At 44.8% G+C, this 23,437-nt stretch overlaps 1 protein-coding gene and 1 pseudogene across 1 annotated transcript in view; one reads left to right on the forward strand and one right to left on the reverse strand.

The window, feature by feature from the left end:
- The window catches only part of LOC146712621 (uncharacterized), a 43,262-nt gene that overhangs the window by 19,045 nt on the left and 780 nt on the right, over positions 1-23,437 (forward strand). The window contains exons 7-9 of the mRNA XM_085436762.1: positions 1,657-1,992; positions 12,090-12,434; positions 12,647-12,973. Coding sequence (XP_085292888.1) covers positions 1,657-1,992; positions 12,090-12,434; positions 12,647-12,973 — 1,008 coding nt within the window. The remainder of the gene's footprint in view (positions 1-1,656; positions 1,993-12,089; positions 12,435-12,646; positions 12,974-23,437) is intronic.
- Positions 13,492-23,418, reverse strand: LOC146712622 (uncharacterized; annotated as a pseudogene).

The raw sequence follows: 23,437 nt of genomic DNA on the forward strand, positions 1-23,437 counted from the left end.
AACCTGCAGGACACCGGCCCTCGTGGACTGGGATTGCCCACCCCTGGTCTAAACTCTAATACATCTTTGGTCAGGATGAATTTTTTTTTTTTAACCAATCTTCTGGCAAGGGTTTAGCAGAGTATTTTAAGGCCTATTTTTTGTGAGTGGAATCGGGCAGTAGCTGGATCTGAGTAGATATTTGTGTAGGTCAAAATTCTTCATAAAACTGCTGGAAAACCATCTGGACCTGGGGCTTTAAAGAAGATGTAAAGATGTTGTAAACCCTGAGAGTGGGGTGCTGTGAATGGCAAGCATCACAAAGACGGAAATCATTCATGTACTGTTAAACAAACATCTTTACACTGCCAGATCCTTTCACTCACTGCTATACTGTCATTTTCTGGATTAAATAGCAGATTTAAGTCTTCTCTTATTACAAGTGTGGTGTTACTGCAAAGAACAGAATGTATGAAAAAAGGATGGTCATCAGCATTTGGTCCATGTATACTAGCAATACTCAGATCCAAATTTTGAATACATGAATATAAATTTACCATCTGGATCTGTAATAGTGTTGCCAACAGTGAAGATTATTTTTGCTAATTGTGTCTCTTTGTTTTGAATAGTAACAGAACACTGTGGAGAAATGAGTGTGTGCATTGTGTTGCTGGGGTTGTTGTTTGTACTCTTAGTTTAGTTTTCTGCCTTCTTCATGCGTCCTTCTACTTCATCTTCTGTGTTAAGTATTTCCGTTATACTGTTTTCTGTTTTATTTTGGTAACCTTTGGCTGTGTTTATTGTTCAGTTGTACTTTTCCAGTCTTGTTCCCTGACTAGTTCCAGATGTGTTCCCTGGTGTTTTCTATCTGTCTAATTACTTGTGTGTGTTTATAACCTCACCTCTTTTCTTGGCCTTTGTCATCTCCGACCTCTGTGCTCTACATCAGCTTCTCCTGTTGATCATCACATTTTTATATTTTGGTTTCCCTGCTTTGCAAACATTTAAACTTTCTGTATTCCTTTGGCTTACTGCATTAAGCCTCCTGTTCTGTGTTTGAGTATTAGACATATAGCATTTTCTAGTTAGGTTAGGTGTAGTAGAAAGGGGCTGAGAAGAGTATCTAGCTGTGGTTTGTTGATCTGGTGTGATGGGGCCAAAGTAGTATCAGGTCATACATGCATATTGAAAGGAAGACAATCACATAGTTAAAGGTCAGTGAGAGAAGCTCTGAGAGAGGTCACAGGGTGACGGCAGAAAACAGTGCTCACAGTTCTGTATTAGAGACAAACAGTTAAACAGTAAAATGAGGGCAAATTTCACTTTAATCATCCTGTTAGACTGAAAAAATGTAAAATATAGATGTTGGGTTTTCTCTGCTTTCTTTGTATTATTGTTGGGTCTTTACCTTGCAGTATGACGCACCTTGAGGCCAATGTTGTTGTGATATAATGCATTATAAGTAAAGTTAAATAGAATTGATATAAAACTACATTGATCCAGTTTCTGTGGCCAAATTAACTTAAAATAATCACATTGATTGAGTGACTGAGCATTGAATTGAAAGATTTCAGTCCCCTGTTCCTTTCTCCTCTGATCTTTCTTTCAGCTTTTTTCTACAACCATGAAAACCTGCTGCTGTCTGTACAGCTCACGTTCTGTTTCTTGTCCTTTCAGTCTGTCAGGTGGAGGTGGAGGAGGGGATGGAGTCTGTTTGTCTGCCATTTAAAACTACAAAAAACCTGCCTGAAGATGTTGTAGTTGCGTGGCAATCTGATGAAATGATGGTCCACGTGTATGAGAACGGCTCTGACAAGCTTGAAGAACAGGACGAGGTTTACAGAGACCGAACTAAGATGAATGAAGACCTGCTGAAAACTGGAGACCTCAGTCTGACCCTGAAACACCCCACAGATGATGACAATGGAGAATACAGCTGTGAAGTCAGCAACAGGGATGACAACCGCACACACAGAATTTGGAGACACAAAATTGTGCTGCTCAAAGTCAAAGGTTTGTGTGTGTGTGTGTGTGTGTGTGTGTGTGTGTGTGTGTGTGTGTGTGTGTGTGTGTGGTGGGGGGGTTTGAAGGCATTTTTCAGACTTAAATTATGGTTTTAGTGTCTGGGTTACAATTAGGTTATGATTAGGTATTAGGAAGTTTCCTTGTGTGGTCATGCTGGGTTTGTATTGATCGTCTTATCCACATAATAATTTATCCATAGAGTCCTGTTTTTGTTTGTTTGCTTGTTTTTTTAATATAAAATGCAAACAACAAGGTGGGCAGTCCAAGCACTCCTACAATCAATAAAAATTAAATTTAAATAAAATTAAAATTAACTTACAAGATTGCCTACCATTATCAGGTAATCAGACTTTCCAGCACCTCCAAGGACAGGATTTCACCTCCAGAACTTTAGTTTTTTTAGTGTTTTCTGTTTTGTTTGTGTTTATTAGTGATTTTTAGAGCTCATGCAGCTGTTAGTATTCACAGCAAATATCAAACTCATAGTCAAACTAATGGTAAAATGGTAAATGGCCTGCATTTGTATAGCGCTTTTCTAGTCCTTAAGGACCCCAAAGAGCTTCACACTACATTCAGTCATTCACCCATTCACACACACATTCACACACTGGCGATGGCAAGCTACATTGTGATGTGATGGAAGATCTGTTTTACCGGTCAGTACCTTTATTAACCGTATAGTCTTGGCTAATCCTTTTATTAATAAAACTTTAGAAAACATATAGATATAAAAAAGTACAGACCTCTCTACTCTACCTGCACAAAATTACTTAAAAAAAATCCTAAAAACAATATTATAGGGTATCATTACTAGCTCCGATCCTTCTGTCTGTACCTTAATCCTTCACATGTGGAAGATATTTTTGCATTTCCCCAACTCAGCCTCCGCTGACCGCCTGTCATGGTCCTGGGCCATGTTGGCCCAGTATTCTTAGTTTTCATGTATTTTTGTATTTTGTTCCTTATTTAAGCCATGCTTCCTGGGTTGATCTGTTACGTTGTTCCTTATGTGTTTTCCCCTTGTGACTTTTATCCCCTGTGTGCCCCTCTATGTATCTGTGAGCCCTCGTCTCCCCTCGTGTTTCATTCCATGTTTCCCCAGCCTACTATGCCCGTGCTCTCTCTCTCCTCCTGTCTGAACCTCTGTACTTCCTGTTTTACTTTGCCCGTCTCCCATCAGTGTTGTGTTCACTCCTGCCATGTCTCGTGATTATTATCAGTGTCACCTGTGTTCCCCATGTGCTCCCACTCCGCTCGTTAACCCTCGGTGTATTTATGTCTGCGTCTCCCTCAGTTCTGTGTCGCGTTCTCCCTCATGCTGCGTGGATTTCCCTGTGTCTCTCTCCGAGTGTTAGTTTACTTTTCCCGGTTTAGTTTTGTATTTTCCTACGTTCTGCCTCTTCAGCAATAAAGCTGTTTTTTGAGTTCATCCCCTGAGTCTGTGAGTTTTGCGATTGGGTCCTCATCCTGCCTGCCACACAGCCGAGCCATGACACCTCCAGGCTCTCCTAGGTGAATCTAAAAAGCTGCACACATTAGGCTGTTAATATAGATGCTGACAATCAGAATCAGAATCAGAATGGGTTTATTGCCAGATGTTGAGGTTTACAACATTAGGAAATTGCTGCGGTGCTTCAGTGCAGACAATAAGAATTAAAGTGCTATGTAGAAAGAAAGATATGTGCATGAGATATACATGAGATATATACATGAGAATAAGAATTATGAGTGCTACGTAGAAAGATATGTGCATGAGATATACATGAGATATATACATGAGAATAAGAATTATGAGTGCTACGTAGAAAGATATATACATGAGTGCAGGTGGTGATCAGTGCCAAACATAGAATGATGCAGTGACACAGCGTAGGGTCATGTGTTAGTGGCGGGGACAATCATGTGGTTATTGTTCATGTGTCCAACAGCAGAGGGGAAGAAACTGTTCTTGTGGCGAGAGGTTCTGGTGCGAATGGACCGGAGCCTCCTGCCTGAGGGGAGCAGGTCAAACAGACTGTGTCCAGGGTGAGAAGGGTCAGCTGAGATCCGGGCTGCACGCCGCAGTGTCCTGGAGGTGTACAGGTCCTGCAGAGATGGGAGTCTGCAGCCAATCACCTTCTCAGCAGAGCGCACAACACGCTGCAGTCTCTGTTTGTCCCTGATAGTGGCTCCAGCGTACCACACAGTGATGGAGGAGGTGAGGATGGACTCGATGATTGCAGTGTAGAATTGCATCATCGTCCGTGTTGGCAGGTTGAATTTCTTCAGCTGTCTCAGGAAGTACATCCTCTGCTGGGCTTTCTTGATGACGGAGGTGATGGTGGGCTCCCACTTCAGGTCCTGGGTGATGGTGGTACCCAGGAAGCGGAATGAGTCCACAGAGGTGATGGGGGTGTCAGTCAGGATGATGGGGGGGAGTGGGGCTGTGTGCTTCCTGAAGTCCACAATAATCTCCACTGTCTTCTGGGCATTCAGCACCAGGTTGTTGTGGCTGCACCAAGACACCAGACGTTCAACCTCCCTCCTGTAGGCAGACTCGTCCCCGTCCGAGATGAGCCCAATGACGGTGGTGTCATCTGCGAACTTGATTAGCTTGACAGACTGGTGGGTGGAGGTGCAGCAGTTGGTGTACAGGGAGAAGAGCAGAGGAGAAAGAACACAGCCCTGAGGGGAGCCGGTGCTGATGGTCCGGGAGTCCGAGACATTCTTTCCCAGCCTCACGTGCTGCTTCCTGTCCGTCAGGAAGTCAGTGATCCACCGGCAGATGGGATCAGGCACATTCATCTGGGAAAGCTTGCCTTGGAGATGGTCTGGAAGGATGGTGTTGAAGGCAGAGCTGAAGTCCACAAACAGGATCCTGGCGTAGGTTCCTGGGGAGTCCAGATGCTGCAGGATGAAGTGTAGGGCCATGTTGATGGCGTCGTCTACAGACCTGTTGGCTCTATATGCAAACTGCAGGGGGTCCAGGAGGGGGGCCGTGAGGGTCTTGAGATGGGAGAGAACTAGGCGCTCAAATGACTTCATGACCACAGATGTCAGAGCCACGGGTCTGTAGTCATTTAGTCCAGTGATCCTAGGTTTCTTGGGGACAGGGATTATGGTAGAGGACTTGAAGCAGGCAGGCACATGACATGCCTGCAGTGAGGAGTTGAAGATGCCAGAAAACACTGGGGCCAGCTCGTTTGCACAGTGTCTGAGGGTGGCAGGAGACACACCGTCTGGGCCGGGAGCTTTCCGAGCATTCAGAGTCCTAAACTGCTTCCTCACATCTGCTTCATGAATATGAAGAGTTGTGGTCGGAGGAGGTGGTGTGAAATCCTCTTTTGTGTGGGGTGAGGGGGCGGGTGTTGCAGGTGAACAGTTTGAAGGTGGTGATGGCTCTATGGAGGGGGAGAGGTGGGGGAATGAGTGTCCAAAGTGCCTCTATTGTTGGGGCCGTTGGAGGTGTGAAGGCTGCCTGATGGCTCGTCAAAACGGCAGTAGAAGTCGTTAAGGGTGTTGGCTAAGAGCAAGTCATCAGTGGAGTGGGGGGTTTTAGGCTTGTAGTTGGTGATATTCCTAAAACCTTTCCACACAGAGGCCGAGTCATTCTCTGAGATCTGCTGCTGCATCTTCTCAGAGTGCTGATGTTTGGCAATGTCCACTTCTTTAGTGAACCTGTACTTGGCCTCTCTGTAGCAGTCCCTGTCTCCGCTTCTGAACGCCTTACTCTTTTCCAGCCACAGCTTTTTGAGTTTAGGAGTAAACCAGGGTTTGTCATTGTTATAACTCACCCTGGTGCGTGATGGCACAATGCTGTCCTCACAGAAGTGGATATAGGAGGTGACAGTGTCCGTAAACTCGTCCAAGCTGTTAGAAGCAGCCTTCATTGTGTCCCAGTCTGTGGTCTCCAAACACGTGCGAAGCTCCTCCACAGCCTCGTTGCTCCACAGTTTTTTGGTCCTCACGACAGGTTTGGAGAGCTTCAGCCTCTGTCTGTACGCGGGGATCAGGTGGATCATGACGTGGTCAGAAAGTCCGAGTGAAGCGCGGGGCACCGCACGATAGGCCCCGCTGATCGTGCTGTAGCAGTGGTCCAATGTCCTCTCCTCTCTGGTCGGGCATTTAATATACTGCTTGTATTTCGGAAGCTCATGGCTCAGATTGGCTTTGTTAAAGTCCCCAAGAGCAATGATGAGAGAGCCCGGGTATGTCCGCTCCGTGTGGAGAATCTGCTCTGCGAGTGCGCACTGAGCTGCTTGCGCATCCGCGTCTGGCGGGATGTAAACAGCGGCCAGGATGAATGAAGCAAACTCCCGCGGAGAATAAAACGGTTTGCAGTGAATAAAAAGATATTCCAGAGAGGAAGAGCAGTGCTGAGCAATCACTGTTACATCTGTGCACCAGCCACTATTGATGTAGAAGCAGACACCTCCACCTTTGGTTTTACCGGAGAGAGCGGCCTGCCGGTCCGCGCGCAGCAGATGAAAGCCCTCCAGCTTGAGCGCGCAGTCCGGGATGTCCTCACTGAGCCACGACTCCATAAAACATAAGACACAGGAGGAGGCAAAGTCTCTGTTCATGCTTCTCATCAGGGCCAGTTCGTCTATCTTATTCCAGAGTGAGCGTACATTAGAATATAGATGTAGATGCTATAGGTGACATTCCATTACAGTTTGGTCACCCAAAAGTCCTAAAGGCGTATACATATACATATATACAATACCTAAATAATACCTACTATTAGGTGTTAGGTTAGGTATTATCAGTCAGCTGAATGAAAAACACTGTGATCCTATGAGCTGCTATCAGGGCTGCTCCATTCTCAGGATTCTCATCTGGATGACTGAAGCAGATTATTGATGAAGTCAGCAAACAGCTTTCAAAATGGCTCTTTTTCCAGGGGAACTCCCTGAAATGTAAATCTCATTGAAATGAAGAAGAAGTCCAAGTTTAAGAAAGTTTGGCTAAGCAGAGGGTGAGGGAGGGTGGAGGGAGAGTAGAGTTGGGTTTGGTGGACAGGTAAAGCTGAGTGTCGTCGGCATAACATTGGAACTGAATATTATATTTACTGAAAATGTGTCCAAGTGGGAGGAGGTAAATAATGAAAAGGAGGGGCCCAAGGACAGATCCCTGAAGCACCCCAATAGAGGCTGTAGAAGCTGAGAAGGAAGTTAGAGACGGTGTCAAAGGCTGCACTCAAATCGAGGAGAATAAGGATGGAGATGAGACAGCTGTCATAAGAAGGTAATTCGTTATTTTTATAAGAGCAGTTTTGGTGCTATGAGAAGGACGAAAACCAGACTGGAACTGTCCGTAAAGGTTATTGTTGGTGTAGATGAACTTGTGAAGCAACCATTTTTTCAATAATTTTTGAGAGAAATGGTAGCTTGGAGACGGGACGAAAGTTATTAAAGGTGTTGGGATCTACATCTGTTTTTTTCAGTATTGATGTGATTGCAGCAACTTTGAAAGAGGCAGGAACAGTTCCAGAGGTGAGTGAAGAATGGATAATGGCAGATATTAGGGGAAGGAGGGAGGGTAGACAGGCCTTGACTAGGACTGTAGGAAGGGAGTCAAGGTGACAGGTATAGGACTTTAAATTCCAGAAGAGATCAGAGATAGCAGTGACAGAGGGAAGTTGGAAGGCAGAAAGGCAACGTAATGGGGGTGGGGTTGAGATGGAGGAGCTACATGGAACATCAGGAGCCAGGTCTTGGTGTATTTTATTTTAAATTTTTTCAGTGAAGAATAGCATTAGAGAATCACGGAAGTTAGACGAGTAGGGACGATCGAGTAGAAAGTCAGGTAGCCTGGGAAAAGAGTTTAATAGTGAGAACAGTGTCTTAGTAGAATCCTCGCTTGAACAGACAATGGTGGAGTAATAGGCAGATTTAGTTTGGCTAATACACTCCTTATAAAACAGAACATGATTATTAAACATTTCCTTATGAATAGTAAGGCCAGTTTCCTTTTGAAGGTGCTCTAGTCGTCTGACTTTAGCTTTCAAAAGTCAGAATTCAGAAGTGTACCAAGGTGCTGAGTTAGAAAAGGATACAGGTCTAGTTTTTAGTAGAGCGAGAGAGTTCAAAATACTACTAAGGCTATGATTATTATAAGATCATCTAGAGTAGACAGGTTGCTGAGAGAGAGACAACTAGAAAAAGCAGAAGAAAGGATATCAAGATTTGTTTTCTTGATATTCTAGAAAGAAATGGAGCAGGAGTTCTTGATTATGGAGAAGGTCATTTGGACATTAAAGGAGAGAAGCAGATAATCAAAGATTGGTAGCTCGTCGGCTGTGCAGTTTGAAGGAGTAAGGCCGGAGCAGCAGACTAGGTCCAAAGTATGGCCCTTGGTGTGAACAGGGAAGTTTATGTGTTGTTTAAAACTAAAGCTACCAAGGCAGGATAAAAGGTCTTTGGTAAGCGGATGGCTGGAGTAATCCACATGAGGACTTCAAAGAAGTCCGCTTGAAATTTGCCCGGTAACAAAAAAGGAAAACACTGGCGTCTGCACAACCCCTCACGCTCACCGTCTGATTACATTTACATCACTGTGACCACGCGGACCCTTAGAAATCAAGTGTTTGTGTCCACTGACATGTTAGAGTGCTTTTATTTTGAAATGCACACAGGAAATGATGTGTTTCCATAAAGAGTGTAGTGCAGTAAATTTAAGAGATCAGGGCCAAAACAGACTGATGGATTATTTTGACACCACTGTTTGATTCTTCTATCAAACAGAAGAAGAAAAGTTCTCTTCAGCAGGTGAGGTCAGAGGTTAAAGGTCAGCGAGTGGAAGCGAAAACACAGCTCAGGTGAATGAAGTAAAGGTCTTCCTCATTGTGATGACCTTTGATCTGCTGCCTGTTATTTTCACTCATTAACGTGTGAAAGCAGCAGCATCTAGCAGCAGCTCTTAAGGTCCACTGTTTCCTTGCACGTTACTTAATGCAGAAGGTGACGATAGCCACGATTTCTGGATGGGAGTGGTAAGGTGTGCAGGTGATCTCCAGGTTATGTGCTGATTGATGAGCAGCCTGTTCTTGGTGATAATGGAAAAACAGATTTGATTGAAGCACAAATGAGTGCAGCCATGATAGAGCGAGTTATCTGCTGACAGAAACAGTGGAGTGAAGGATTTGTGCAGCGTTTCTCTGTGAAAACTGCTGATTCAGATCAATGAGAGGAGGATGAAGGAGAAGCAGCATGTTTCTGATAGAAGCATCACTGCTGTGCTACAAACTGGTGCGTTCACTCAGCGCCCTCCTCAAAATTGGTTTTCTGCTCTGGTTAAACTCCTGATGCAACTTCAAGGACTCTGGCTTCATCCACAGCTGCTCCTCCTCCCCTTCATACCAGGAGGTGTTCAGCTTGAACTCTATGTGAGCCTTTCCAGGCGTCATTATCATCTCTGACTCAATTGTAGCATAATTAGCTAATGCACGAGCTGCCTCTATGTGAGTGAAGTTGGCCCCCCCACCTTCTTCAAATCCAACAAAAGTGGTATCAAACGTTTGTGCTACGTTTGTGCTGGTTTGTGCAGCAAAAAATTTCGTTTGTGCTACTATCATTTTAAAGATATTAATAAAAATTTCTAGAGGTCATCAGAGGTCAACCAGCCCTGCTAACATTTCAAAATTTTTAATAAAATAACGTCTTGATGCGTGCTTAATCATCCAGGTAAGTAAATCCCAAAAGGTTGATTTTGTTCATCTGGACATTTTCAGTTGGAGAAATGTTTCGTCACTCATCCAGGTGACTTCTTCAGTCTCAGCTGAATGTAATGAAAAAAAATGAAAAAAAAAAAAGAATGAAAAAAATGACCCGGGCATTTTGACTAGAGACCGGAAGAATCATAAAGCCTTTGAATGAAAACAAACGCTGTTGTGACAGTGATGTACACTGTGTTGATGGTATATATGTATGAATCTATCAATTGTTTGTTGTAAGATTCAGATAATTATTTTTTAAAAGCGAGACATTTGAAATGAGAATAAGAAAGAAAAGTATTTCTTTGTGCCCCCTTTCCCTGTTAATGTCCTACCTGCCCCCCTGGCAAAACTTTGCTAGATCCGCACCTGCACAGTTACCAGCTGTCAGCTACATAGAAAAGGATCCTGGTGTTATTTGTCTCTCAGAAACAGTTCATAACTTCCCTTCAACTCATTCATGTCACCTAAAAGGTAAACCTGTTTCTCCATCACCTGTTCAGCTCTGATGGTTCAGTAAGGACATCTCCTGGTTTCATCTTCATGTTTCCCTCTCACCACATATCCAAACCGACATCCTGACCAGCAGCTTTTTTGCAGCTGTGGCTCCAGCAAACATAAGCTGATACTAGAAATTAATATTAAACACATTCTAACAACAGCTGATCAAGCTTAAACGTGCTGCTGTTGTTTAGCGCAACATCCGCTGGTTTCCTCTTTCTGGCAAAGTGGGCGATAAACAAACAAGAGAGAAAAGACGATCAGCTGATCACTGATCAGTTTCATGATTGAAGTAGAAACAGGAGAGGGAGGGGAGAGAATGAAAGAAGAAGAGGCAGCTGTGCAGCTCCAGCTTTGTGTCTTTTTCATTGTAGCTGAATTACGGGACAAACTCTGTTCCTTTTCACCTCAATAAGAAACGCGTAATATTTTCTCTGAATACCAGACGTGACGGTTGACAACTCTAATAACTTATGAACAAAATAAAGTTCAACATCAGTAACATAGCACCCACCCAGCTGTATAGAAACTCCGTCATGCTAGCTAGCACGCAGTACGGAAAAAGTCAGCATAACGAAAATAAACTCCGCCTAAACTTGGTTTATATCTGACCCAGAGAGACTGCAGGTCATAACTTCTTACCTGAAGTTCAGTTCACACTTGGACCGGCGGCCGCCTCGGGTCTCTTTTCCTTTGCGTCCCCTTTCCTTCATCCACCTGCTGGCCTCCACCACTTGCTAATGTTACTGAATCTGTGGAAGCTCCGCGATAGCCACCACACGAAGTAACGAGTAACGAGCCTATCTAAATCCCAGTAACGACTAACGCGTTCCTGATTTTGGCATAATAACTAATTACCGTGCTCGTTACCACAATAATAACATAGTTACTGTAACGCGTTACTTAATAACGCGTTAGTCCCAACACTGGTTGTTACTGACCTTGGTTTTAAGTTGGACAGTGATTTTAAATTGGACAACCAAATCAGAGCAGTGGTGAAGTCCAGTTTTTATCATTTAAGGCGACTGGCAAGAGTAAAATATTTTCTTTCGAGGCAGCACCTTGAAACAGTGATCCATGCTTTTATTTCTTCCCGCCTGGACTGTAACTCACTTTATGTGGGGGTCAGTCAGTCGTTGCTCTCACATCTGCAGCTGGTTCAAAATGCGGCTGCACGACTCCTAACAGGAACTCGAAAAAGAGAGCATATAACCCCCGTGCTGGCCTCTGCACTGGCTGCCTGTGTCTTTTAGAGTTAATTTTAAAATTCTTATGTTTGTTTTTAAATGCCTTCACAGTCTTGCCCCGCCTTACCTCTCTGAGCTTCTTCATCCCCATACACCCTGTCGGTCTCTCAGGTCAGCTGACCAGCTGCTCCTGGAGGTACCGAGATCCAGGAGGAAGCTCAGAGGGGGCGGGGCCTTCTCTATTGTGGCTCCAAAATTATGGAATAATTTGCCCATGCATGTTAGAGAGGCCCCTTCACTGTCCACTCTGTCTTAAAACCCACTTTTATTCCTTGGCTTTTAACCTCAGTGAGACTTAGTTTCTCTTTTAATTGAAGTAGTTATTTAATTAATGATTTCACTCTTCTTTTATTTGTTTTTTATTTATATCTCATGTAATTTTATTTTACAGTTCCAATGTACAGCACTTTGTGTCAGCTGTGGTTGTTTTAAAGTGCTTTATAAATAAAGTTGATGATGATGATGATGAACAGTCTGTTCACTGCTTTCTTCCTGTCAGTCTTCATCTTTCTGCTGCGTCTCCTCTTCACACTGACCACTTTCTATCTAACAGTGAGCTCCCAGTGAAGCAGCAGCATTCAGCCTGTTAGAGTCAACACAAATGTCTCCATCCAAGCTCATGTTGTGCTTTGTTGTCCTCTCAGTCCCCCAGGTGGAGGTGGAGTCAGGGGTGGAGTTTGTCCAGCTGCCCTGCCACACCACACTTCACCTGCCCGAAGATGCCAAAGTGGAGTGGATGGACAATTACACAGATGTTGAGATCAACTGCAGGAAGGTCCACGTGTATGAGAACGGCTCTGACCAGCCTGAAGAACAGCACCAGGTTTACAGAGACCGAACGAAGATGAATGAAGACCTGCTGAAAACTGGAGACCTCAGTCTGACCCTGAAACACCCCACAGATGGAGACAACAGGACCTACACCTGCACCGTCTACAGCAGGGAGGGAAACATCCTGCGGAAGAGACAAGTGGAGCTGAAAGTCGGAGGTCAGTGCTGTAGATACAGGCCAAAGTTTAGAGTTATTTGCAGCTCCACTCTTGTTTTTGCTCTAATAATTATTTCTCTCCATGAGCTGTTTCTCTGCCTGAAGGAGGCGCCACTCCATCGCTTCATTTAGTGCAGAACAAGAGTCACATGATGCTGCTCTGAACACCAATCACACTTTGTACAGCTCATGTTGTGTTTGTTGTCCTCTCAGTGTGTCAGGTGGAGGTGGAGGAGGGGGCGGAGTCTGTCCAGCTGCCCTTCAAAACCACAAAAAACCTGCCTGAAGATGCTGAAGTGGAGTGGAGAGACAGTTCAAACAAGAAGGTCCACGTATATGAATACGGCTCTGACCGTCCAACAAAACAGAACCCGTTTTACAGAAGCCGAACAAAGAGGAATGAAGACCTGCTGAAAACTGGAGACCTCAGTCTGACCCTGAAACACCCCACAGATGGTGACAACCACACCTACACCTGCACCGTCTACAGCAGGGAGGGAAACATCCTGCTGAAGAAACAAGTGAAGCTGAAAGTCAGAGGTCAGTGGTGTAGACACGGGTCAAATGTCAGAGGTCATGTAGGAGTTTATTCTCTAAAAGCTTTTAGTTTGAATCTATTTTCTATAATCTAGTTTATTTAAAGTATTTAAAGGATATAAATTCTTTGATGTTTTAATGAATAATCCAAAAATGCCAGGCGGTGCAACTGTGTTTTTAAATGAACAGACTAAGAAAACCATTACAAATGTAGTTGAAATGATCCTAACTTCAAAATAAAATCCTCTGGCATGATGTGAGTTTGGATCAAATCAATAGTTTTGTTAGTTTAGTCCAAATCAGTGTAAATGTATAAATATCAATAGTTTTAAAGCTGCTGAGATCATTCAAACACTTTGATCCAGTCATTTGGATGTTGTCACATGTCAGGGTTGAGCAGCCATAAATATCAGGCTTTTATTGTGAAAATGCTGCGTGTGATGATCCAGAGGAGCCCATGGGGTGTTTGTGGCTGGATGCAAAGGTTTGTAGCTCTCCTTGTAAAGAGAAACAACTTGAAGCTACAGAGGAGCGTCTGCAGAAGAAGACAGGGAAAGAGGAAGAAGCTGAGGCCGCTGGAGAAAAGACTTAGCCCAGGTGACAGTTGGGCTGTGTGGATCTGCAGTCATCAGTGCAGAGCAGAGCTTCCTAAAGTGTGGGGCCCACCCCCTAGGGGGGGCGAAGAGCCATTGCGGGGGGGATGCAGTGTGAAAAGGAAAAAAAAGAACGCTTGGACACTGCTAGCATAATCAGAATCAGAATCAGAAAGGTGTTCATTGCCAAATGTTGAGCAGGTTTACAACATTAGGAAATTGCTGCGGTGCTTCAGTGCAAACATAGTGTCATAAATAGCACTTAAATAGACATGAAAAAATAAAAGTAGGGATAAGAATTAAAAGTGCTACGTAGATAGATATGTGCATGAGTGCAGGTGGTGATCAGTGCCAAACATGGAATGATGCAGTGACACAGCGTAGGGTCATGTGTTAGTGGCGGGGACAGTCATGTGGTTATTGTTCATGTGTCCAACAGCAGAGGGGAAGAAACTGTTCTTATGGCGAGAGGTTCTGGTGCGAATGGACCGGAGCCTCCTGCCTGAGGGGAGCAGGTCAAACAGACTGTGTCCAGGGTGAGAAGGGTCAGCTGAGATCCGAGCTGCACGCCGCAGTGTCCTGGAGGTGTACAGGTCCTGCAGAGATGGGAGTCTGCAGCCAATCACCTTCTCAGCAGAGCGCACAACACGCTGCAGTCTCTGTTTGTCCCTGATAGTGGCTCCAGCGTACCACACGGTGATGGAGGAGGTGAGGATGGACTCGATGATTGCAGTGTAGAACTGCATCATCGTCCGTGTTGGCAGGTTGAATTTCTTCAGCTGCCTCAGGAAGTACATCCTCTGCTGGGCTTTCTTGATGACGGAGGTGATGGTGGGCTCCCACTTCAGGTCCTGGGTGATGGTGGTACCCAGGAAGCGGAATGAGTTCACAGAGGTGATGGGGGTGTCAGTCAGGATGATGGGGGGGAGTGGGGCTGTGTGCTTCCTGAAGTCCACAATAATCTCCACTGTCTTCTGGGCATTCAGCACCAGGTTGTTGTGGCTGCACCAGGACATCAGACGTTCAACCTCCCTCCTGTAGGCAGACTCATCCCCATCCGAGATGAGTCCAATAACGGTGGTGTCATCTGCAAACTTGATTAGCTTGACAGACTGGTGGGTGGAGGTGCAGCAGTTGGTGTACAGGGAGAAGAGCAGAGGAGAAAGAACACAGCCCTGAGGGGAGCCGGTGCTGATGGTCCGGGAGTCCGAGACATTCTTTCCCAGCCTCACATGCTGCTTCCTGTCCGTCAGGAAGTCAGTGATCCACCGGCAGATCAGGCACATTCATCTGGGAAAGCTTGCCTCGGAGATGGTCTGGAAGGATGGTGTTGAAGGCAGAGCTGAAGTCCACAAACAGGATCCTGGCGTAGGTTCCTGGGGAGTCCAGATGCTGCAGGATGAAGTGTAGGGCCATGGTGATGGCGTCGTCTACAGACCTGTTGGCTCTATATGCAAACTGCAGGGGGTCCAGGAGGGGGGCCGTGAGGGTCTTGAGATGGGAGAGAACCAGGCGCTCAAATGACTTCATGACCACAGATGTCAGAGCCACGGGTCTGTAGTCATTTAGTCCAGTGATCCTAGGTTTCTTGGGGACAGGGATTATGGTAGAGGACTTGAAGCAGGCAGGCACATGACATGCCTGCAGTGAGGAGTTGAAAATGCCAGAAAACACTGGGGCCAGCTCGTTTGCACAGTGTCTGAGGGTGGCAGGAGACACACCGTCTGGGCCGGGAGCTTTCCGAGCATTCAGACTCTTAAACTGCTTCCTCACATCTGCTTCATGAATATGAAGAGTTGTGGTGGGAGGAGGTGGTGTGGAATCCTCTTTTGTGTGGGGTGAGGAGGGGGTGTTGTAGGTGAAGTGTTTGAAGGTGGTGATGGCTCTATGGAGGGGGGAGAGGTGGGGGAATGAGTGTCCAAAGTGCCTCTATTGTTGGGGCCGTTGGAGGTGTGAAGGCTGCCTGATGGCTCGTCAAAACGGCAGTATGAATGAACAGGTTTTTGACGGGGTGCCCACACAAACGCAAAGCAGGAGATGAAGCATCGCTGAATGTGTTTCCAAACCAACTTCCTTCCAAGCCAAACACTAGAAAATATGATGAAGCATATCTTCCCTTTGGCTTCACCTGCACAAGTGCCGAGGTAGGTCTCCCTGCAGAATTGGTTTTCCCTGCGTCAGGAGCACACGCTGGGCTCTCCAAATAACGGACAAACAGGATCCCACATTCTTGATTTTTAGTTCACAAACACTTGTTGTAATGACTAACTACTCCTGACATTTTGAAGATGTTTGCTCTTTATACAGTTAAGTTACAGTGGGATACAAATAATATCAGGCTGATCCTGCCATGATTTGTTCCTCCGGTTTAAATCACGGAATAAAAGTTCAGTTCAATTTTATTTATATAGCGCCAAATCACAACAAAAGTCGCCTCAAGGCGCTTTATATTGTACAGTAGATACAGAAGAAAAACCCAACAATCATATGACCCCCTATGAGCAAGCACTTTGGCGACAGTGGGAAGGAAAAACTCTTTAACAGACTTCTCCGGTTTCTTCTTAACACTTGTCCATTCTCTGTCTGAACAGCAAACGATCTGGGCCCTACTTCGCTGAGAACTGTTGCTTTTTTGTCCCAGAAATCTGGACCTGCAATCCTCACAACATCTCTTTCCTGAAGCGGTTCCAGACGCCTTGCAGTTTTGTCGTAGTTCCTTTTCTGTCTGTGCTTGAGTTTCATTCTTTTGTCGGTCAGCTTGTTGTCATGTGCATTGTCATTTTCCTTGGAAATGTGTGGAAGTGTGGTGCGGAGCTTGCGATGCATGAGTAGCTCAGCAGGTGATGCCCCACACTCCAGTGATGAAGCTCTGTAGCTTAGCAGAGCCAGGTAAGGGTCGGTCTTACTGTCTCTTGCTTTTTTTAACAATCTCTTTACTATTTGGACTCCTTTTTCTGCCTGTCCATTCGCTTGGGGATATAAGGGACTAGAGGTGATATGTTGAAATCCATATTGTTTTGCAAAGTCACTAAATTCCCTACAGTCATATTGTGGACCATTGTCGCTGATGACACACTGTGGAATTCCATGTCTGGCAAAAAAACCCTTCATGTGTGTGATGACTGACTGTGCTGATGTACTGGAAAGCTGTGCCACTTCTGGATAATTAGAATAGTAGTCAATCACCAAAACATAGTCCTTGCCATCCAGATGAAATAAATCCGTGCCTACCTTTTGCCATGGTGCAGTGGGTAGATCTGCTGCCAGCATTGGCTCTTTTGTTTGTTTGTAGTGATGTTTGAGACATGTTTCACATTTCTGTATCATCTCCTCAATATCCCTGTTGATGCCTGGCCAGTAAACTGCTTCTCTCGCTCTCCTTTTACATTTCTCCACTCCAAGATGTCCTTCATGGATATGCTGAAGCATGTCCTTCCGCATGGATTGAGGAATGACAATCTGGTTTTGTCTCAGCACCAGCCCATTAGCCATGCATAAATCAGCTCGCACAGAGTAGAACCCTGGACAGACTCCTTTTGACCACCCATTCTGTATGAGGTGGGATACTTTCTGCAGCACTGGATCTTTTGTCGTCTCCTGCACAATTTGCTGCAACATGACATCTGATGCTGGGAGTGAGGCAATTACCATGTTTACATGTGTTTCAGCCTCCTCGGCTGTAGTGCTGACTAACCTGTCACCACTTGGTGCTGGCGCTCGGGATAAAGCATCCGCGAGTACGATATATTTCCCAGGCGTGTAGATCAGCTCAAAATCATAGCGCTGCAACACCATCATCATGCGCTGAATTCTGGGTGACATGTCGTTGAGGTTCTTTTTTCTGATCGAGATGAGAGGTTTGTGATCAGTCTCTGCTGTAAAGGTCGGTAATCCATATACATAGCTGTGTAATTTTCCACACCCAAACACTAAGCCCAAAGTCTCTTTTTCAATTTGAGCATAGCGTTGTTCAGTTTCTGTCATTGATCTGGACGCATATGCTACAGGTTGCCACTTGTCTTTGTTCCTTTGGAGCAGAACTGCTCCCAAGCCATCTTTTGAGGCATCTGTTGAAATTTTTGTTGGCTTTGATGGATCAAAGAATGTCAAGACCGGCTCTGTAGTTACAGTTTCCTTCAATTTTTTCCATTCTTTCTCATGCCGGGCCGTCCACTCGAACACTGTGTTGTGCTGTAGCAGCTCCCTTAGGCATGCTGTCTTGGAGGTAAGATTAGGAATGAACTTACCCAGAAAGTTGATCATCCCCATTGCTCGCAAGACACCTTTTTTGTCAGTGGGTGCTGGCATATCCAATATGGCTTGTACCTTTGACTGATCAGGTTCCACGCCTTCACTTGTAACCTTATCTCCCAGGAAGGTCATCTCTGAAACACCAAAGAGGCACTTGTCTCTATTCAGTTTAAGTCCATTCTTGTTAACTCTCCACAAAAGTTTCTCCAGCCTTTCATCATGTTGTTGCCTTATATTTCCCCAGACTACGAGGTCATCTATGTAGACTCTGGTGCCTTCCAGCCCTTCGATCAGGGACTCCATTGCCCTGTGGAAGATCTCTGGTGCTGATTTAATTCCAAATGGGAGCCTCAAGAAACAGTAACGCCCAAATGGCGTGTTAAAGGTAGTGTACCTGCTGCTTTCTGGGTCTAGCCTCAGCTGCCAAAATCCATGTGATGCATCCAGTTTGCTAAAAAACTTAGCTCCTGCCATTTCACTCATTATTTCCTCTCTCTTAGGGATCTGATAATGCTCTCTTTTAATGTTTTCATTTAGATCTTTGGGATTAAGGCAGACTCTTAAGGCACCTGTATTCTTTTTCTTGACACAAGTGATAGAGTTCACCCAGTCTGTGGGCTCTTCCACTCGTTCAATGACACCCATTTGAGTCATTCTTTCAAGCTGTTTTTTCAAACTTGTCCGTAATGGAGCAGGCACTCTCCTTGGGGCATGCACCACAGGCACGGCATCAACCTTGAGCTGGATTTTGTAGGTGTAAGGCAATGTTCCATGTCCTTTGAAGACTGAAGGAAATTTACTGATAATGTCTGAACTTCCTTCATGCCCTTGGTGTTCCTGTCTTTTGCCTTGTTTGGCTTCTTTCATGGTGTCAGTATTAATCTGATAGATCCTCTTTACTAGTCCCAAATCCTCAGATGTTTTATCTCCTAAAAGTGACTCATGTCCATCAGGCACGATGGTGAACAAAATGTTATGCTGTTTGCCTTTTGCTGTCACTTTAAGTCTGCATCCTCCTTTTGTTTGTATTGGCTGGTTATTGTAGGCCCTCAGCGGCGTGACTTTCTCTGTAAATCTTCTAGGCTTCTCAGTCAGTGCCTTGAAATCCTTCTCATTGATCAAGTTAGCTTTGGCCCCTGTGTCAATTTTAAATGTTACCAATGTCCCATTGACTAACAGTGGAGCAGTCCATTTATCATCTGTGACTGAACTAACACTTTGGCCAGTGTTATGTCTTGAAGACTGTGCATTGACATCTTCTTCATGTGACACCATCTTAATGAAAAATGTTTCACTTAGATCATCACTGTCATCTGTGTCGTCCTGCACAGTGTGTACTTTTTGTCCCTTGTTTTTGGAGAGACACATTTTTGCATAATGGTTTTGTCCTTTACATTTTGCACATTTTTTTCCATATGCGGGACATTGTTTTGGTCTGTGTTTCTCTCCACATCTCTTGCATGTGAACATTTCATTGTCACACGTTTTGTTTTTGTTGTCGTTGTTTTTGAATTTACTCCATGGCTTTCTTTTAATCGACACTGCGTTCACTGCCTCATTTTCTTGTTGCGCTGCTCCTTGAACAGGCTCTCTAAACGTCAGTACATGTTGTCGTGCTAGCTCACTGGCTTGACTTATCTTTATAGCACTTTCCAGCGTTAGTTCTGTTTCTCTCAACAGTTTCTCTCGGAGCTTCTTCTCATTAGTTCCAAACACTATTTGATCTCGTATCATAGAGTCTCTGAGATCACCAAAATTGCAGGACTGAGCTTTGATCTTGAGGTCTGTGAGAAAAGTATCAAATGACTCACCCTGATGCTGTAAGCGTGAGCGAAAGACGTATCTTTCGTATGTTTCATTTTTCTTTGACAGACAGTGCTCGTCAAATTTCTTCATGACTTCATCAAAGTTATCTTTGTCCTCGGGCTGAGCAAACACAAAAGTGTTGAAGACCTCTATTGCTTCTGTGCCGGCAATGGTGAGCAGCATGGCTATTTTCCTTTCATCTGCCCGTCGATCCACTCCGACAGCTGCAATATACAGTTTGAACTGCTGTTTGAAAGTCCTCCAACTTGCATCCACGTTTCCAGTCAGTTTCAACGGACTTGGCGGTTTTATTGCATCCATCTTGTTGCGTTGCTTCTTATTCTTAACCCGTCTCCTGGTACCATGTAATGTTCTTATTCCTCTATGAATAAAACATCAAGAATTGTTCCTGGTGCTAGCTTCAGCTAGCTGTTTATTGTTCTTACTTCAACGATCACTTCTTCTTCTATACTGTATATCTTATTGATTACAGAGCGCCCCCTGTGGGTAGCTTCAACAATAGCAACTATCATTACAAATACGTCATTTTTCTTAACATAATTGGTGATATAGGTTACAAGCAAGTCTGGCGCTGAAATTGTCGCGCTATGCTCCTTTGTTTATTGTGCATAAATAGTGAATTGTCCTGACACAATATTGCGTTTCGCTTCTGTTATTACCATGGTACATTGACAAAAACATATACTTTTACTCACAGGGTAAAACAGTTTTTTTGTATCTTCAATTGCCCAGTACGATTACAGCATACAATATTATTGTCACTGCTACATTTCTGTAATGCTACCAGAAATTATTTCCACTACTAATTAATTACCGTTGAGCTTAAAGGTCCTATTAATAAACGGTTAACGAATGTGTATTTATGAAGACGATTTGTGAGACTGGTAAACTTATGATATGTACGATGGTCTTTACTTTCTACACGGTGCATTTCAAGGTCCTGTACCCATCCGTCGGTAAACTGTACCTGGGCTTGTTGCAGTGACCTGAAGTTACTAAACTTCATGAGTGTATGCACTCACTCCAAGAACCGTATAATTATAAATATGAGCGTGGAATAAGTTGGGCAGCACGCTAACGTATTTTGTCCACTCTGTGTGCTCGTAAGGGTCTGACCCTTTCCTCGTATCTTTTCTTTGACTTTTCATCAAGTCTGTCTTTGTACGGACCGGCGTTGTTCTCCTTCGTTTTGTACATACCTTTTTGGGGGGCAAAGAATAAGCAAGAATTTATTGGAACCGAAGAATGAACGTTTTGCGGTGCTGCAAATGCTTGCATTTGATGCGGTACTTGGATTGTTTTGCCACGAGTTCCCGGCATGCAATGCGCGAAAGTCACGTGGTCTGTCAATCTCTATATGTAAGCCTGTAAAACCTGAAGATAGTCAGATTTACAGTGTTGTGGAAGTTTTCCATTTAAATAAAGCCTGCAGACGAGCGGTGAGCGGTAGCAAACATTCTTTAATCAAAACACAAAGAACAGAAAAACCAAGCTTGTGGAGCCCCTGCATGATCGCATTGCAGACGGTTAGCAGAGTCTCTCTGAGCCTAGCATGGCTCTCAGTTAAATACCTTCTCCAGGAACAAAAGGTAGTACACAGCTGTTTCACACTCCCTTGCTACCTCCCAGAGTCCTCGAAGAGACAAAAGACTCTTCATGTGGAGCTGTCTGCTTCCCCCAACTTCCTTACTAGACCCCCACCATTTGTCTTACTGTATGAGTGTGAGACATGTTAAAATCCAGTGGCACCAAGGCATTATACGGTAAAATAATGGGATTAATACATAAATAAAAGAAATTCCTATACAACAGTAACAGTATTTCGTCTCTATCTGCCATTCTGCAATTCATCTCATGTAAACAATAACGTGGCGCACAGCGTGACGTGAAGAAGGCACATACCTTTGACGTTGCGTGACGAACTCTGTATTCCTCGTCCACACGTAAACGCAAAAAAGAAGCTTTAAAAAATCTTTTCAGTTTTCGGTGATTCGATACGCCATTTACGTGTGGACGAAAGGTCCAAACGCATAGAAACAGCTGCGTTTTCAAAAATATCGTGTAGGTGTGGACATAGTGTAAAAGAGTTAGTAGTTTATTTTATTACTACCTGTAATTTATTGCAGATTACTTGTATTTGCTTAATTGTTTACTGAATGTTTGAGGTGTGAAATAAACCGCGATGGAGTTTGAAAACAAAATATGAGTGTGTATAGTTGGAGGATGTGTTTGTGCGCATGTGGGGGTCGCAAGATTTTTCTTGTTAAACAAAGGGGGGCCTAGCAAAAAAAGTTTGGGAACCACTGGTGTAGAGGATGAAGAGCAGGGGGGAGCACACAGCCCTGGGGGGAGACAGTGGAAGTGGAACTGAGACCGGAAAGAGAATGGTTCACCCGAACTTTCTGAGTCCTGTTTGTCAAATAGTCCAATATCCACAGGATTAGCTGATCATCCAGGTGAAATCGGGAGGAAAGATTAGTGGCCAGGATCTGAGGCTGCAGAGTGTTGAACGCTGATGAGAAATCAGACGAGTCAGGGAGTTCCAGATGTTTGTAGATGGAGTTCAAGAGGAAGATTTTTGCATCATTGACACCTCTGCATGCACGGTAAGAAAACTGGAGCGGGTCCATCAGGGGGTCAGTTGCTCTTACGATGTGCTGTTTTATGATCTTCTCCATGGTCTTCATCACCAGAGAGCTGAGGGCCACAGGACGAAGATCATTCAGAGACTTTGGGTTGTTTCTTTTGGGGATGGGGGTGACTGTGGAGTGTTTCCACAGCTGGGGACGGTGTGACTGTCAACTGAGTGTTGAAATGGAGTCTGGAACACACTTCCTAGTTGCCCTGTACAGTGCCTCAGAACTCGACTGCTGATGTTGTCAGGGCCGGGTGAGCTCCTCTCCCTGGTCCTCCTGAGGGCTCTCACCACGTCCTCAGTCCTGAAGGTGAGTGCAGAGCTGCCAGCTTTGAGTGAGGATCTGGACTCCTCAAGCTGGGCCATGTTGTCCGTCTCACATCTGGTGTAGAAAGTGTTGAGGTCGTCAGGGAGGGAGGAGCGGTTGCTGCCCTCCACCTGGATGGTTCTGGGGGTGGTGAACAGTATTCACAGAGGCCATGGTTTTGAGGCCCTGCCAGGCTGAGTGGCGATCACCTGTGGTGAATTTTTTTCAACTGTGTTTTTATACTCCAGTTTAGCAGTTTTTATGGCCCTCTTGCCCTCCCTGTTGATCTCCTTTTTGTCCAGTGCAGAGCTGGTAAAGAAAATCCTCTTTTTTTTTATTAAGGATTTCCTTGAGTTCCTTGGTGATCCAGGATTTGTTGTTGGGGTAGATGGAGACTGTTTTTGAGGAGATAATGTTGTCAACACAGAAGGAGATGTATGATGTCACTGTTGACTTGTTCGTCGATGTCATCAGAGGGAGAAAGAAGGCTGTCCCAGTCAGTGGCTCTGAAACATCCTTGTAGGGTGAGGATACTTTCCTCTGTCCACTGCTAGATGTTGATGACCTTTTTAATCCTCTTGATGACTGGGGTGTAAGCAGGGGCCAGCAGGATGGTGTGGTGGTCTGCTGAGAGAGAGGAGGGAGGGGTAGGGCTTTAAGTGCATCTGGTACAGAGCCATAGCATTTATCCAGAGTCTTCCCCTGATGTGTGCTGCATGTAACATACTGTTGGTATCCTTTAAGCGACTTGTCACGGGAAGAGCGGTTGAATTTAGTGCAGAACAAGAGTCACATGATGCTGCTCTGAACACCAATCACACTCTGTACAGCTCATGTTGTGTTTGTTGTCCTCT

This window comes from Copadichromis virginalis, linkage group LG3 (genome assembly GCF_057382275.1).
Source record: "Copadichromis virginalis isolate Kocher_CV1m ecotype Utaka linkage group LG3, C_Virginalis_male_GT1.1, whole genome shotgun sequence".
NCBI lineage: Eukaryota > Metazoa > Chordata > Actinopteri > Cichliformes > Cichlidae > Copadichromis > Copadichromis virginalis.